Source organism: Lynx canadensis, chromosome C2, assembly GCF_007474595.2.
Source record: "Lynx canadensis isolate LIC74 chromosome C2, mLynCan4.pri.v2, whole genome shotgun sequence".
Classification (NCBI taxonomy): Eukaryota; Metazoa; Chordata; class Mammalia; order Carnivora; family Felidae; genus Lynx; species Lynx canadensis.
In genome coordinates, this window is record NC_044311.2 from 43,847,658 (window position 1) to 43,864,842 (window position 17,185).

A 17,185-nucleotide genomic window follows, 5' to 3' on the forward strand; every position below is an offset into this window, starting at 1 on the left:
TGTACCATAATTTTCATTTTCCTTATTTAACCCAGATTCTAGCTGTTCAATATTATAATAATTCTTGAACATCGTTGGACATAAATCTTTGATCACAGTGTTGATTATTTCCTTAGGATAGGCTCCTCAAACATTCCCATTAGTTTTAATTTGCAGTATATCCAAAGGAGCTAAAATCATGTTAGTTTAGATATGATTACTATTAAACAGATTTTCTATTTAAACTAGAGGTGGTTTCATGATTATTTAATAATACTTCAGGACATTTAGACTTATAAATATTGTATGCATGAACTCCAAAACTGCATTCTTTATGTTTCCTTTTTTTTTTGGCAATAAGGCTTGGTCTTCTTTAAAAAAGAATTGTATTCTGTATGTTGTACTTTATCTTTTGGGTGCCTCATTCCATAACATTTCATTTTTCTGTTCATAGTCTCTTATATGTGGTCCTTCATTTGACATAGCTTCCATTATCCCATTCCTGGAGCCACTCTCAGAAGACACTATTGCTGGCCTCAGTGTCCATGTTCTGTGTCGTACACGTTTGAAAGAGTATGAACAGTGTATAGACACACTGTTAGAAAGATGCCCAGAGGCGATCATTCCATATGCTAATCACGAACTGAAAGAAGAGAATCGGGTATGCTTTTCAGCTTATGTCTTTGAGGCTTGATTAGTGATAATCAGATCTGATAATCTCGTTGCCTTATCTGCAAAATGGGGACAAATTATATAAGTCCAACCTCACAGGTCTGTGTGGGTCGGAGGAGCATATATGTTTAATATGTTATATGTTTTGAGTACTGTTAGAGGCTATTAAACTGTATGGTGATTGTATGTGATCACAGTAAAAATCTCTTGTTTGGAAATGAAGTAGGCTATTACCTGAAGATTTGGAAGACAGAAAATATTTTCTGGGCTATATATGGTCTTTACCTTCAAAATTAGAAGAGTTTTAAACTTTATTACTCCTGCCTTCCTTCCTCCTTCCCCCCCCTCCCTTTTTTTCCTCTTATTACCTAAGAGATGATAACAGGACACATCTGTGTTTCTTCTCGAAAATAGCTAACATGTGTACAACATACATATCATTGGATTTTCAAGTTACAAACCTGATTTATGTTATAGTTTATTTATTTAAATTTTTTTAAAATGTTTATTTATTTTGAGAGATACAGATAGAGAAAGAACAGGGGAGGGGAAGAGAGAGAGGGAGACAGGATCCCAAGCAAGCTCCACACTGTCAACACTGTCTGATGTGGGGCTCAAACCCCCAAACCATGAGATCATGAACTGAGTGGAAATCAAGAGTTGGACACTCAACTGACTAAGCCACCCAGGTGCCCATGTTATAGTTTAAACAGAAGACTGGCTGCTCATATAACTTCTGTTGTAACAAAGTTTGTCACCTTAACCAAAATTATGTATTTTTGCCCTGGGCTTTCTTGCACCATCTTATTTTTGTTGGACATCTGAATGTAAAATGCATCAAACTTAAAATTTATTCATTTTTTTCTAAGATAGACTTTGTGGTGAAAAAACTGCTGCCTGAACTTTGTCACAGAGTAAAATGTGGTGGAGAGAAAGGTCAACTTTACCTGTCATCATTAAAAGGTAAAATGATCTTTTATGCTTAATTATAAATTTAATTGAATCTTAATTTTAATTTCTATAACTTGAAGCCTTGCTTTCTTTGTTCTTTTTTTTTCATGTGATTCTCAAATGATGTGAAGAGTATCTTAGCAGAATCATCTTAAGAGCTTATATCAGCATATATGCTCCCCATCACATTTGATATTTACTTACAGCTATGGAGCTGATGCTTTTAAGTTAATCTTTTCAAACACTTAACATGTGATAGTCACAGAAACTCACAATCTCAGTATTTTAAAAATTTGAATATCCATTAAGACAATTACATTTTTTATTAATGATCTGAGTACTTAATTTACTTCTTGTAGGAAATTAAGATTATATTAATTATAATTGTAAGCAAGTGAGGAATAACAAGGTTCTCAAGGATTTAAAAATTGAATATCTATAAATCATGCAGTGTTTTACAGAATAGGTAGTTATTGTTTGAATTTTCATAGTTCATAGTCACTTATCAATCTTGATAGATATATGGTTATCAATTTTTCTAGTTTTATGTATTACACTAGATAATTGTTGGCCTGATGACAAAGGGTATGGTTATATTGATTTCAGTGTGCATAAAAGATTAGAAACTGACACTGGGTGCTACTCCTAAAACCAAGACTACACTGTATGTTAACTAACTTGAGAATAAAAAAGTAAAAAAAAAAAAATATATATATGTATATAAATAATAAATCAGGAAAGAAAGAAGAAATTGATAGTGTGGGAATTGTAGTTTTCCAGCTGACATCATTGATTTTTAAAAGTGATTTTTAAAAATCAGTTATGATTTTTAAGTGTTAGGCAGAGCCCGTGGCCATTGGAGGGGGTTTTTCTGAAGAGGCCCATTTAAATAAAGTTGTATGTTTATGACCAGGAAGATGTGATGACTTTCATCCCACCTATCTTCCTGAGTGATTGTTGGTTTTTAGAAGGTGGAAATGTCAGATATATGATTGCCTTGTCCCACTTGGGTAACATTTATCACATAACTTTGAGTAATGATTTGTGTTTATGGATCACTTTTCAGTGCAAGCTATCCCACATCTTCATATGTCAGCAGCATCATTATCTTAGTCAAAAGACTTCATCCTTTCTTGATTCGCTTTACATACTCTCTACCCCTGACTTACCCATAATCATTCCTCCAAATGTTCCATTTTTCTATATAATGCATATTTCTATAAAATACGTTAGTGTGTGTGTATGCATGTACGTGTGTGGCTCATGGGACTAAGCGCTGTGTGTGATTTACCTTTAGTAGACTCTAATACCTCGAGAGCTGGTGTAGCATTTTATTCATTTTTCGTGTTGCACCCTCCTCACCAGCACTATGCCTCTCCGTAGGAAACATTCTATACTTATTCGAAGGGAGACACCTGAATAACTTCAGGTCCATTGCCAAAGGAGGTCTTTTTGTCAGCAGCTGCAGTACGCTAGAAGAGACCAGGACTGGAGTCTGGAGACTGGAACTGAGTTCCAGATCTGCTACTTACTGAGTGACCTGAAGCAAGCCAATTGTCTAGTATCTCAAGACTAGTGAGAAGCTCAGGACTGACTCTAGAATAAGTGTTAGGCAAAACCGTAAGATGTTAACTTTGGAGATGGAGGTCAGGAATCTATACAATATGTTTAAGAGCTTGTATTTCTTCTCTCTCTAATGCAGCATTTCTCAACCTTGGCACTATTTACATTTGGACCGATAATTCTCTGGTGTATGTGTAGGTGTCCCCTATGCATTTTAGGATGTTTGGCAGCATCCGTGGCACTAAATACCAGTAGCTCTGCCCCAGTTATGATAAACAAAAATGTCTCCAGACATTTGGAAATGTCTGAGGGCGGGGGCGCAAAAATCATACTGGGTGAGAACCATTGCACTAATGCAGAGCCGTTGAAACCGGGATTAGTGATTGATTGGCTTGTTTTCAGGAAATGTTTGTTACTGGTTTTTTTGGTAATGAACTGTGATTATTAAAAATTTTACTACTGTTTAAATTATAAAATTGAAGTTGAAAAAGTCATTTAAAGTCTCATCAGCCAGAAGTAACTATCTTCTGCATCTGATGAATATTTTCTAGACACACCGGAGGACTTAAAGTACTCTACAGATTTAAGATATTGACCTTATTCTTGGAATTATAACCCGTATCAGCCCCTCATTGGTTGGCAGAAGTGGAGAATTGGGCAGTGGCAATTTTTATTGGCTTTATAACATCTAGACTCACCCCCAACTCAGTTTTTTAAACCTAGGATACTACTTACCGGCTCCACATTTAAGCTAAATAAACCGGTTTGATAGGAAGGTGTTGATAAGTCATGTTTTTCATATGCATTTTGCAAACTAGTTAGTAGTCATTGTTTATAAAGTTTCTACTAACATCTTAGATACACATCATTGTATTTTAATTCTCAAAGGACTCTAGAAGCTAGCAGATGATACCACTCAGTAAGTTAATTAAGGGACTTTCCTAAAGTCACAGACAGTAGGTCGAAGAGTCTGATCCCTTCCAAAGGCCGTCTGATTCCAGAGCTTGTGATCTTTCCCATCCATCACTGCTGATCCATTCGTTAACTTTTTAGCAACATTGGCACGTGTAAGGGAATGATTTAGGTAAGGGATTTTGTGTAAGGGATGATTTAAGTTGCTGAATATTAGAGAGGTGACTTTAGATGGATGCACATACATCTGAGCAGGAGATTTTATATTTCAGTCACTCTGCAAATAGTGTCATTGGAGGGCAGGTGAGGATGACAGGGAATGGCACTGGTGTTTATTGCTAACACTGTTCTTAAGTGTTACCCCCTTCTCTTCCCAGCAGAGGGCAGCATGTATCAAGAAGTAGAATTATAAACTTGCATAGTTCTATTTACAAAAATGTTTAGTAAATCCCTTCATAATTAAAGATGTACTCTAGAGCAAATTATTTTACAGTTTGGAAAAAAATAGTCATAAAGACAGATTTGTGCTTATTAAAACATGAAAATCTCATAATAGAGAGCAACTGATTTAGGAATATGACATCCAACAATTAATAGTATTTCCTGTCCTAGCACTCTTTGTAAGTTAGCTGCAATATAGCCCTAACATTAAAGACAGTATTCAAAAGATTGTATTTTCTTTAGAGGCTAATACAAGTATACTGAAAAATAATGTAATAATCCAGCAATGAAATAGTAAATCAAAATAACATGGAACTAATATAACAAACTTGCGAGCATTCTAGAAAGAATGAAGAAGGTGTTAAAACCATAAGTAGTCTGTGGATTTAAAAAACTGATTTTGTTTTCCCTTTGTAGTTATAACATTTTGTTACCTGAACTAGCTTCTAACTGGCTGAGTGATAAGAAAATTGGATGAAAGATAGACTTTCAGTTCTAACTCAGGTATTCTGTCCTCTACCAACAGAAACGTTGTCAGTTGTTGCTGTGGAACTAGAACTAAGGGATTTCTTGAATGTCCTCCCAGAAGATGGCACTGCAGCATTTTTCTTGCCATATCTTCTTTTTGCAGTCGAAAGAAATCATTGACTTGAAGGTATCATTGAACAAGTACCATGATGCCATAGGAGACTGACTTTTTGAAAAATTGAATGTCAGGTAAAAATGTAAATAAAGGATTTTCATATTCAACATGGACATTTATTGCAGATGCTTTCAGGCTGCTTACCTTACCAGGTAGTAGTATTATTTCTTTAATTTATGACCTGAATCCATTTAATTGTCCAGAATGTAAAAGCTACAAGACTTCAGAATTTCCTCGAAGAAGGCATATGTTTTTAAAGCTGGAGACTGACTTTTATTACAAGGAACAGCAAATCAGTGTTGTTGGAGACATGACAATCTTTTTCGTCCCAGAAACACAAAGAAACATTTTGTAGGTACGTTTGAAAGCCTGTCACTCCCAGGTGGTCCAGAATTTAATCTTGATTTTTCCAGATTTCTTTATTAGGTCACTTCGTTTTTTTGTTTTGTTTTGAATAATTTTTGTTGAGAAAGATGTTAATATTTTCCCACAGTAAAAGATTTCAAACTTTACTTTTTTGTTACTTTTTAAAACTCATGCTGTGGTTTCTCTTTGAATCAAATGAAGTAGAAATTTACAAAGCTAACTTTCTTGTTGTCTGGGCATTAACATATTTTGTTGAATGCATGTTTTTCAGCCAAAGCCTTGTTTCTATTTTTTGTTGATGTGTACTTTTGCTCTTTTAGCTAAAGTGTATGTGAAAATAAAGAACTATATCATTGTATTCACAACTGTGTCTACTTTTTAAATCTCTTATTAAACAATTTAGAGTCCAAGTTCAGCTTATTGATAGTGTGCTTTGACTTTAGTTAAGGCTAGAAAAATGCTACTCACCCAGCATCTGCCACAACTCTGTATTGAAACTTTTCTCCTGATGTCAGTGTTCATCTTTACCAGGATTTAGTTTATAGAATTGTTTCTCAGTTCTGCCTTTCTCCTGTTCCAGATTGCTATCCTTTTGACCATCTCTTCAAGGGTTCACAAAATCCAAATAGATTGGCATTATTTTTATTTTTTGTCTTGTTTCATTTTTAAATTTTAAAAATTTTAATTGAACTGTTTATTTTTATTTTAAAATATACTTTTTAAAATATTTAATTTTGAGAGAGAGAGAGCACAAGCAGGGATGGGGGGAGAGAGAGAGGAAGACACAAAATCCAAAGCAGGCTCCATGCTTTCAGCACAGAGCCCAATGCCGGGCTTGAACTCATGAACCATGGGATGATAACCTGAGCTGAAGCCAGACACTTAACCGACTGAGCCACCCAGGCACCCCTAAAATTTAATTTTTTATTTTACTTTCTCTACACCTATGCCCTCATGTCCACTGATTCATTAGGAATGATGTCAGCATATTAGAGGGATTGATGGAAAGCCAATGGTTGGAAACATTTCAATGAATCTTAACAGTGATCCTTTGAGAACCATCAAGGATAACATTTGGACATAGATTTTGGGGAGTGGGGGTGAGGAAAACAGTTTTGTAAAGTCCTTCTGATGGTTGTATGAAGGGCCTATGTAAATCAGTTGTAAGTATTAGAGTTAGTCGGATGTCTGTTGATCTTTTCATATGAAATGCAGGAAAGTGTGTTTTCAGTCTTTTTTTTAATGCTCATAGCCATTCCAAAGTAAACTTTTTCTTCAGCACTTTCACGTACATAGTTATGAATCATTGTTTTTTTTTCTTTTCTTTTTTTTTTTTTTCACTTATCACCAATTTATTTCTTTCAGCCAGACTTGGTCTCTATAGGAAGAGAAATTTTAAGACCATTATTAAAAACAGTACAGTAGTCCCCCCTTATCCATGGCTCCAGTGATCCATGGTCAGCTGCAGTCCAGAAGCAGGTGTTCCTCAGAAGGTAATAGCTTAACACTATGTCACAATGCCTACGTCATTCACGTCACTTCACCTCATCACAAGAACAAGAGGGATCAGTAAAGTATGTTTTGTGTGTTTGTGTGTGTGTGTGTGTGAGAGAGAGAGAGAGAGAGACCACATTCACATAACATTACAGTATATTAGAACCGTTCTATTTTATTATTGTTGTTGTTAATCTCTTACTCTGCCTAATTTATAAATTAGACTTTATCATAGGTATGTATGTATAGGAAAAAAATAATATATACAGAGTATAGTACTATCTGTCGTTTCAGGTGTCCCCTGGGAGGATGGACAAGGGTCGGGGAACTATTGTATTTATCATATGGTTTAAATGTATTCTAATTTTTTGATGTTAGTTATTTTGTTTAATTCTTGATTCATTTCTATTTTTCGATTTTTTTATATGTTTAAAAACACACGTCTCATTTTAGTACTGCTTTATTTAAAGAAAAATGTCTCCTCCCTGCAAGATCTTCATTAATTATAAAGGGAAAAATAATAACTTTACAATAATGAAATCTGGCAGACATCTCCTTAATCAAATGCTCAACGTTAACATAATCACTGAGAAAAAAATCAACATCAGTGTGTCTTGACATGTGTACTGAGAAAAACAGTATCACTTCTGTGAGAATCCTGCCCCCCAAAAATGCACAACCTGAATCTAATCATGAGGAAACATTAGACAAACCCAAATTGAAGGATGTTCTGCAAAGTCACTGCCCTGTATTCTTTAAAAATGTCAAAGTTGTAAAAGGCAAACTGCTTCAGACTAAGAAGACATGCCAGCTGAACACAATGTATGACTGGGAGTTTCTTTTTCTGTGAAGAACGTGATGAGAATAATTTGTGAAATTTGAAAAGGGTCTGTAGCATTGAATCATTTTTAACTTCCTCATTTTGAGAAGTGTATTGTGTTTATATAATAGCCTTGTTTTTAAGGAACTAGATGTATGTATGTTTACTATTGTGTGTGTGTTAGGGTGGGGGGGCAGGTAGAACGGGGAAGCAAAAGCACAGGTGGCTATGTAAAATGTTAACACTTGGGGAATTTCGGTGAAGGGTACATGGGAATTTTTTGTATTGCTCTTGCAGCGTTTCTCTAAATCTGACATTATGGCCAAAAAAGTTTTAAAAAGTTCCTTTTCTTTGAACAGATTCAGATATTTTTACCAAGCAGAATATTGGATTTGGGTACTTAGTAGAAATACAGAAATAATCCCTGCCTGTAAGTAACTAAAAGCTAAGCAAGCTTTTTTTTCCCCACAGACTCCTCCAGAAGGTTATCTTATTGTCATAGAAATGTCACAGTCTAAAAAAAAAAAGTACCTTTTATATTTGTCAGAGGAGATCTTGGTTATGCTTCTTGTGGTAGGGGAAATGAAGCACTATATTAAGTGTAATGGGATAGCCACAATTCTTTTCTAGTGTTTTTTTTTTCCTTGGAGGAAATTGCCTGTCTCCCGGCGCATAATTTGGAACGTTTTACTCTAACTTCATGTGCTCTCTTTTCTGTGTCAGGTAGCAGAAAAATTTCCAAGATCAGAATTCATGTAGACTTGTCCAGAGCTTATCAAACTTTTATTTAAAGATAATTCAGACGGTAAACGTGGCTCTCCATTTTTTTGTTTAGAGTTCAAACTATCGTTTTTGTTCATTACTGCTTCTTCCAGGCCACACAATACCCTTATCTTTTTGTAAAAGCCAGTTTCTTCATCTTTTCCCCACTGTGTGTTCTCTCTTCACATTTGCTCTTTGTTCTACAGTTTTCCCTATGGCTTGTAAAACAGTCTCTCCTTTCTCAAGCAAGCAATCATCTCCCTCTCCTTCCAGGCTATTTCTACAGGAGGACTTTCCAGTGCCTGGGTGTGTAGGGTTAGCCTGTAGCAACATCCTCCTGCACATCAGGCATTTGCACACACAAATTCCAGAATGCCTGCCTCAGTGTCCCCTCACTCTTGGTGTTTTTCTCTGAGCAGGACCATGCTTTTGTGTGCTGGTTTCATGTGTGCTGAGATTCTTCAAACACTATTTATAAAGTTTCTTTCTCATCTTTGACTCTTCACCTTCTTCAGTAGGTGGCGTCAATCCCAGTGGTTTATTTGCCTGTTCCCCTCTTTGGTGTTGTGATGCTCTCAGTACCACTCTTTGTAATAAAGGGTTTTAATAGAATAGTTTCTCATTTATGACACGTTTGTGTAAAACCCAGGGAGCAGAAATTAAAACTTGTCTTTGCACTAATCGTTGATCTTTCAGTGACTTTTAGCTTTTAAGAAATTTATTTCTATATTTTCTTCCATCTATAGTCCCCTTCTATGCCCATTTGGAAGGAGAAACACAAGGAGGTGTTTTCTCTACATCATTTCCCCCCATTGAATTTGCCATTGCCAATTCTAATAGTTCTGAACCCAGAAGACCCAAGAAACACAAAGCCTGCAGCCACACAGTGGGAATTTCACTCTAGAGAACACATTTTGTGAATATCCACTAAAGGGCTGTTCATTTTCTTGTGCTTCCTGTGCTTATGTGTATGCACACAGGAGGGAGTATTATTGCTGGGGTGGGAAAAACAGGGAATTTAGATTCAATTTTTTATTCCCTGGATCTTTGCTATGGTCTAAATGTTTGTTTCCCCCCCAAATTCCTATGTTGAAAAACCGAATGCCATGGTGACAGTATTACCTGGTAGGGCCTTTGGGAAGTGATTAGGCTGTGAGGGTGGAGCCCTCGTGAATGAGATTAGTGCCCTTATCAAAGAGGTCCCAAAGAGCTAGTTAATCTCTTCCACCACATAAAGATATAATAAGAAGTCTGCACCCCAGGAAAGGACTCTCATCCAACCATGCTGTCACCCTGATCTCAGTTAACAGCGTCCAAACCATGAAAATAAATATACAACTGTTTATAAGCTACCTAGTCCGTAATTTTGTTATAGCACCTGAATGGACTAAGGCAATCTCGACAAACAATAATCAGTAATGCTTCTCTTCACCCTATGAAGTGCAGAAAGAAATCATTTCTGCCTGGATTGACTATTTGAAATTAGATTGACGGGGCGGAGGGCGGGAGGGGGTAGCTTTCTTGTGTACCAGGTACTACCTAGAAAAAGAAGTTAAATGTTTCTATTAAGAAAGGAATTAAATGTACAACGGGTCTTTTGTAAGTCCAGTTAGTGTTTTGGGCAATAATATGACACACTCCCTTATATCAGTTTTAGGATAATTAGCCTGCCTCACATTGGTGTCAGTTTGTGTTGCTCAGAGACTACTGGTGCTATGATCAGTACCTGCCGACAGAAGATAAGCTGTATCCCATAGCATTAGCAGTAAAAAAAAGAAAAAATTAAAAAAAAATTCCTGTTTGAAGGTAGAGGAGGATGAAATCAGGGCAGCAAATTCAAAAATGCTTCCTATTGGGGGAAGTATTTAGGCAAAGTAATGCATCTTAATTATACTGGTGATATATGACTTCTTCAATTACTAACTCAATATTCACCTTCATTTGGTAGAACCGTGTAAGTAGTTTCCATTCCAGCATGAATGTGGTCAGTCACATGGCAGTGGAGTAACCAGATTCCAGGTGTTTTTGGAAACATTTCTAGAGTTTGGAAGGTCCCAGGGAAAATGTCGAAGACATCAGACCTATAGATGCCCCCTGTGCTTAATTAGAAAAATGACAATATTATATAATGTTTATTATATGTGAGAGTTCACTCACGTAATCTTTCATGGCCATTTCAAGGATATTAGAAAAATGGATGAATCTGATAAAAAAAAAAAAGAATGAGACCCTGTGCATTTGACCCTGTGCATTTCTATGTCTAATACAAACAGTGAGATATGTGGTCTTTGTACTCCTGCTAAATGCCTGGGGGGGATGGTCCATTTAGTGGGTGTGAAGGAAAAATGAGATGAGAGTGAACTCATCCATTAGGACCACCTGGCATCTCTTACACTTCAACTCTGGTTTGCCTTTTATCAGAGCACTTGAGTTACAAAAGGGAATTTAGCTCTGGCCTTATTCAGTCCTAATCTCACATTGCTGGACCTATTCTAGATTAGCTGGTCTGTGAAACTTTATGACAGGAGAGTAATGCAGGGAGCAAAAAAAAAAGGAGGCCAGTGAGAAGCCAGAACCAGGGGAAGTTCAGGTAGAGTCTAGATTAGACACAGATACTTGGAGGGTATTTCTGTAGGGACAGAATTGAAAGTCCAATAGGAATATATCATCTTTGTAAACCAAAGTACATATAACAAAATGGCCTTTTCTGCAATGGGCTTTGTGGTAGCTTCTGACTTTTCTACATTAACTCAAAAGTAAGAAAAAGGAGCTATTGACTCCTGCTGAAATCAGCGCTGAGAAGTAGAAGTAGCATTGAGATCTAAGGACCTAATCAGTTGCATGACACCAAAATGATCTTCTCGTTCACTTCAGGCCATTTAGGATTCAGAAATTAGAATAAGTAAAGGCTATAATAAAGTCTTGTCTCCACTTTCTGATTCATCATTATATGAACATTCCTAACCTCTCTGCCAACAATTCTATTTGAATGCCTTGCCCAGGAATATGTGAGCAGAACTCCATGAAAACCCACTAAAAACTGTAAATCCAAGGAGAAGCCCAATGTGTTACAAGGGTGGTAACAGCAATTGAAATTGCTGTGTGCCACACTCCTTGAAAATAATTTAGTTGTCTCTTGAAACCTCTAACTTTTCACTAGTCTTCCTTAGGATATATTTTCTTTATTTGTATTCAAACATTTTCCAAAAGAGTAAGAATAAAGGACTGTGGATCACTCCTACCTTGTATCCGAAGCTGTGGCCGTGAAAATGTACAGAGTGCAAGTCTATTTCATTGCCCATTCCCATCAGATACCAATTGACTTCATCTCCCACATGCATTGTGAGGCCTTGTAGGTTCCCGAACATTCTTCCATAATAGCTGAGGAAAGCACATGACTTTTTTTTACCTTCAGGATTTTTTATTCAAAACAATTTTTTTAAAGTTTATTTATTTTGAAAGGGAGAATATGATGTGGGCGAAGTGCAGAGAGAGAGGGGAACTGGGGATCTGAAATGGGCTCAGTGCGCACAGCATAAAGCCCGATGCAGGGCTTGAACTCATGGACCACGAGATCACGACCTGATCCAAAATCAGGTGTTTAACCGACTGAGCCACCCAGGTGCCCCTACCTTTTGGGATATTTTAAATCAACAATTGTTTCACTGAAAATATGATTACTAGGTTAACGTATGGGATCTTTTTGAGGTAGTGGGAATTACTTCACTACAGATGGGAAATGAATACTTAAAGGCAGTAATGTCGCACTGCTCTTCTAGTCACTTAGTGCCAAAGCCTTTCTCCTAATTGTGAATTTAAAAGGGAATGACACTTTGGAATTGGGAGAGAAGTTAATAGATGGTTTTGCAGAGAGTCCCCTTTTGCTTTGAGCAGATTCTACCTCACAAAGTGAGGCAGAATTGGTTTATTATAAAATGAAACAAATGATTGGGACACGTGGGTGGCTCAGTCCAGTTTAGGGGTCCCGACTTTGGATTAGGTCATGATCTCATGGTCCCTGAGTTTGAGCCCCGCGTCCGGGCTCTGGGCTGACAGCTCAGGAGCCTGGAGCCTGCTTCGGATTCTGTTGTCTCCCCTCCTCTCTGCCCCTCCCCCATTCATGCTCTGTCTCTGTCTCAAAAATAAATAAACGTTAAAAAAAATTTTTTATAAATAAAAAAATAAAATGAAACAAATGAATAGTCTCCAAACTAATTTTATTTGAAAGAAAAAAAGGGAAAAATGGGGTTTAAAACAAAGTATCATACCGTGCATCTTATTGCTTTCTATGAATTCCTCATCATCTTTGTTTACTTTCTCAGGGTGCTCAGAGTATGTTTTGATGTTGTCATCTATATACCAGGATTCATTTTCATCAAAAACAAAAAACAGAAGAGAAAATTCCAGTTTCGTTATAGGATTGAATATTTTCATGTAATGTGTCCGACAAACAATCAGTGGGCCAATTAATCCACTATAAAGATCCTGAAAACAAGCAAAAACTTCAGTCATCCTTGTGATGTAGGTCAGCATTTCAGAGAACTGGGACCTCAGGAATTTAGAAGGACTGATTAAATAGTAGACGTGGACTAATGTGGTGCTGTCAGGCCAGTCACTTCCCACTTGTAGTTAACTGGGCGAATGGTGAGTAGTAGGTAGGTCGGACGGGTGATGCTGAAGTAACAGAAATGTGTGCAGAGGCCAAATATTGGCTCAGCTAATGAGCAGTATGTACGTATGTATGTATGTGGCAATTTAAAAGAACCCCAAATAAACAGTGCTTGTCTGCCTATTCCATCTAGCAAGCACCGTGCCAGTATTTAAATACCAGAGATCATCAACAAAGCCCCTGCCGTCCAGGAGCTCAGTCAGTAGGGAAAATAGAGGATAGAAGAAATGGATCACTTGTTGTGATGGAGGTACATGAAGTGCTAATGAACATGGAGGAAGAAGACCATGATTGACTTTAGTCTATGGGAAGTTTGATTTGCCTGGGTGTCAGGAATGGCCTGTGAGGTCTGGAAGGGCCTTTGAGCTGTATCATGTTCAGAAATTTTAGATTTTATCTCAGGGGTCATAGGTAGCCATTGAACATTGAACATGGAATGGCAATATATTTGCATTTTAGGCCAGTCATCCTAGTGGTGGAGTGAAGGAAGGGTTGAAGGAGGAAGAGGCTGGAGCCTGGGAGACCACTGCAGTAGTCAAACGAATGACAAGGACATGATCTATGGAGACAGAAGGAATAGACTGAACTACACGTAGGTGGGGGAATCACCTGGGTGAGCCAGGTGGAAGAATCAGACACTTCCTGCCCAACATTCTAGCTTGAACAAATGAGTAGATTTGTAACTCATGGTAATACTTATTGCAACAGGAAACACAAGAAGAGGTGGAGAAGAATCTCAATTCCGTTTTTAGAGTTGCTGTGTTTCCAGTGCCTGTGGGACATGCTGGTAATGTTCAGTAGGCTGGTGTATGGGCAGGTCTGGAACTGAGGAGAGAGATTTGGACTCGAGATTTAATTCTACGAAAGAATCTTGGAACAAGTTCTGTTTTGCAGTTGTTGAGCGGTTTGTTGGCTTTGAAATATTTAATCACATTTAATCACATAGCCTTAATTGTGCTGGAATGACTCCTGAGATCAACATTTTTATTACCAGGCAGTAACAGAGCTCTGAAATCACGTACCTCAGTTCTTTGAGCTTAATGTGTTCTTATATCAAAAGGAAAATAAAATACTGTATTGATTAGTATTTGATTCTGCATTACCCATAACCAGCAGTCATAGTGTTGATACAGCTATAACTGTATCCTTAAAAAGAAACAAACCAAAAAATGAAACCAAAGTAAATTGTAGAGCAGCTTACTTACTTTCCTGGGACTTTAAGATGGAATTGGGTCATAGGAAAACTGTAATCTCATCTTCCTTCAACTGTGTGTCTATTTGGGGGATTTGTACAAAACAGAGAGGATCTAAATTTTACCTTAACTTGATCCACCGTTGAATAGTAAGCCCATGGAATACAAGCAGAATCCTCTGTTCCAGCTCCAGATCTTTGTGGGATTTTCCATATGTACGTGTGAGTTTCACCTAAATTAATCAAATGTTAACGTATCTGGTTTTTTTGGTTTTATATATATATATATATATATATATATATATATATATATATGTGTGTGTATATATGTGTATATATATGTGTGTGTGTGTATATATATATATATACTAAGTCTTGAGAACGAGTGACCTAGAAACTGGAAATGTCAAGGTAAGTAGTTTTAAAAAGCAATGGCACTCAATTATTTTCAGGAATTTAGTTTAAAGACAAACTGTAAGACAAAGACTTACATAGACTTACGTAGACTTACTGACATAGAAAGACTTTTAGACTTTCTTTGTCAATTATGAACTAACTAGCCATGACAAACATGTACCGCCAAGCCAGGAGGTGGCAATACCAATATCACAATTTGGGGGAACTTTGGAACAGATCTTTTTTTTAGCTTGAACTATGTTTCTGTAAAACACCATTTTCAACTCTCGAGTGATTTCCCCCAGTGTAAGACCCTTCCCCAAGACGTCTCTGTGTTTGTATCTGGACTGCCCTGAGTAATTCCCTTGGCTTCACCATGGCCTTCCTTTTCTCCTTTTTCACTATCATCCACAGTTTCTGGTGAGGAGCCATTAGACTTCATGACCTCGTCTCTGGTCTGTCTCATTCTGTTGTACAATACGCTGCTCTGTCACGGCTCTGTCACATACAGGATACCACCACACCTTGGACCTTGACACTTTGGAGATAGCCAGTTACTCTACCCTCCCTGTTGCCAAGGTCTTTACCTTCTTCCATTTGCTCTGGGCTCTTTTCCAGCTGATGTCTGCTTCTAGTCACCTCAGGGATTGCTGTCCACTGCTCACCAGACCCTGACTTTCAGCTGTGGCCACCCACTGTCCACTCCATTTATACAGACCTCACCATTACATATTCATGCTGCAGACTTTAGTTAGCCAGAGTCTGACAGCCTTTTCTAGGGAATCAAGAGCGGACAGGAGGGGTGGTCTCAAGGGATGCGTAGACTCTTTCCGTCTTCCTCAAGTCCCGCATCCTACCTGCCCCTACCTCCTCACCCTTTTTCTAAGCAGAACATTTCACTGACAATATGGCATACATTCACCACCTGAACATATTGTCTCTTCATCTATGCTCTTATTCTCATAAGCCCCAAAATAATATTTCCTCCTCTTCTCCATTCCCCAACCTGCTCTGCCACTCATGGTAGATGCCCAAAACCTTGGTACTATCCTTGATTCCTCCTGCCCTAACCTGCCCTAATGCCCAATCTTTCAGCAGGGGCTGTGAGCACCACCTTTAAAATAGAACCGAATATGACAACTCACCACTTCAGCTGCTTCCACCCTGGTCCAAGCCTTATTATTATTTTTTTAACCCAGATTATGGCAATAGCCCTCTAATTGCTCCTTGATTCTGCCCTTTTCCTCTGTAGTCACTTACCTACACTTCAGCCACAAGAGGCCTTTACAAAGTGTTCATCAGATCATCATTCTCTGACTCAAATCTTCACATGGTTAATAGTATAAAATCTAAGGTCCTAACCTTGGCCTCTGAGGTTCCCCTTCTTCCTACTGCATCCGGCCCCTGCCCTCCCTGGATCTCATCATGTCACATTCTGTCCCCCTGTTGCTCTGCTCTGGCTTCTGGCCTCTTTGCTGTTTCTCAGACAAACCAAGCCCTTACCATCTCACAACCTGGGGGCTCTTCCCTATAAGTAAGTCCCTGGGCTCATCACTTACTATTTAGGTATCTTCACCACTGGCGCTTCCTCAAAGAGGGGACTTCCTGACCACCCTACCTAAAATACCACCCTTGTTACTCTCTCTCATCCACTGTAATCTTTAGCACTTTTCACAGCTTGGTATTATGTACACATTTTATTGTTCATTTCTTTTGGAAGAATGTGACACTCACAGGGAAGGGCTTTTTATCTCCATTCCCCTAAACTGACCTGAGCAACTTCATAGAGTAATTTATTTTTTCTCACTCATTTTTTTCTCACTCATTTGACATATTTGGGAACTGTTAGATTACTAGAAATGGCACTTTCAAGAAAGCCAACTTTACAACTAATAGAAGAAAAATATAGTTTTTAATTAAAGTAAAAACACCACATGTATTTCATCTGTTCTGGCTTTTACACTGTGTTAAAGTTATTGAGTTCCTAGTACATGCCAGATATGGGGCTAGAACTGAAGGCTTTAAAATGTCACATGGCAGTCTCTGCCCTTAGGATGCCTGCCTTCAGATACAAGGCATGGAAGCATTCAACCACAACACAAGTGTAAGTAATATGCTGTCTTGGCGTTGGAGGGATCATTTCTGCTGACTCAGCCTTGGTATTTGTAGATGCCCAGTATCCTCAGATCTTTCCTCACATTTTCTCCTGTGGATCTTTTCTCTTCTTCTCTCCTTCCCTCCCTCCTTCATCCCTCCCTCCTCCCTCCTCCCCTCCTCTCTTCCCTCCCCTCATCTCCCCTCCCCTCTCCTCTCATGGCATGGAGA

The 17,185-nt window shown here is 37.9% G+C and overlaps 2 protein-coding genes across 2 annotated transcripts in view; one reads left to right on the forward strand and one right to left on the reverse strand.

Annotated features, from left to right (window-relative positions):
* HPS3 (HPS3 biogenesis of lysosomal organelles complex 2 subunit 1) overlaps positions 1-5,892 on the forward strand; it is a 38,348-nt gene extending 32,456 nt beyond the window's left edge. Inside the window, 5 exon segments of the mRNA XM_030329730.1 lie at positions 434-640; positions 1,525-1,531; positions 1,534-1,614; positions 5,045-5,140; positions 5,143-5,892. Of these exon segments, the coding sequence (XP_030185590.1) occupies positions 434-640; positions 1,525-1,531; positions 1,534-1,614; positions 5,045-5,140; positions 5,143-5,171 (420 nt within the window). The 3' untranslated portion in view covers positions 5,172-5,892.
* Positions 5,893-6,543: 651 nt separating this feature from the next.
* The window catches only part of LOC115523589 (ceruloplasmin), a 60,579-nt gene continuing 49,937 nt past the window's right edge, over positions 6,544-17,185 (reverse strand). The window contains 5 exon segments of the mRNA XM_030329729.1: positions 6,544-6,905; positions 10,539-10,702; positions 11,846-11,984; positions 12,872-13,088; positions 14,591-14,697. Coding sequence (XP_030185589.1) covers positions 11,911-11,984; positions 12,872-13,088; positions 14,591-14,697 — 398 coding nt within the window. The 3' untranslated portion in view covers positions 6,544-6,905; positions 10,539-10,702; positions 11,846-11,910.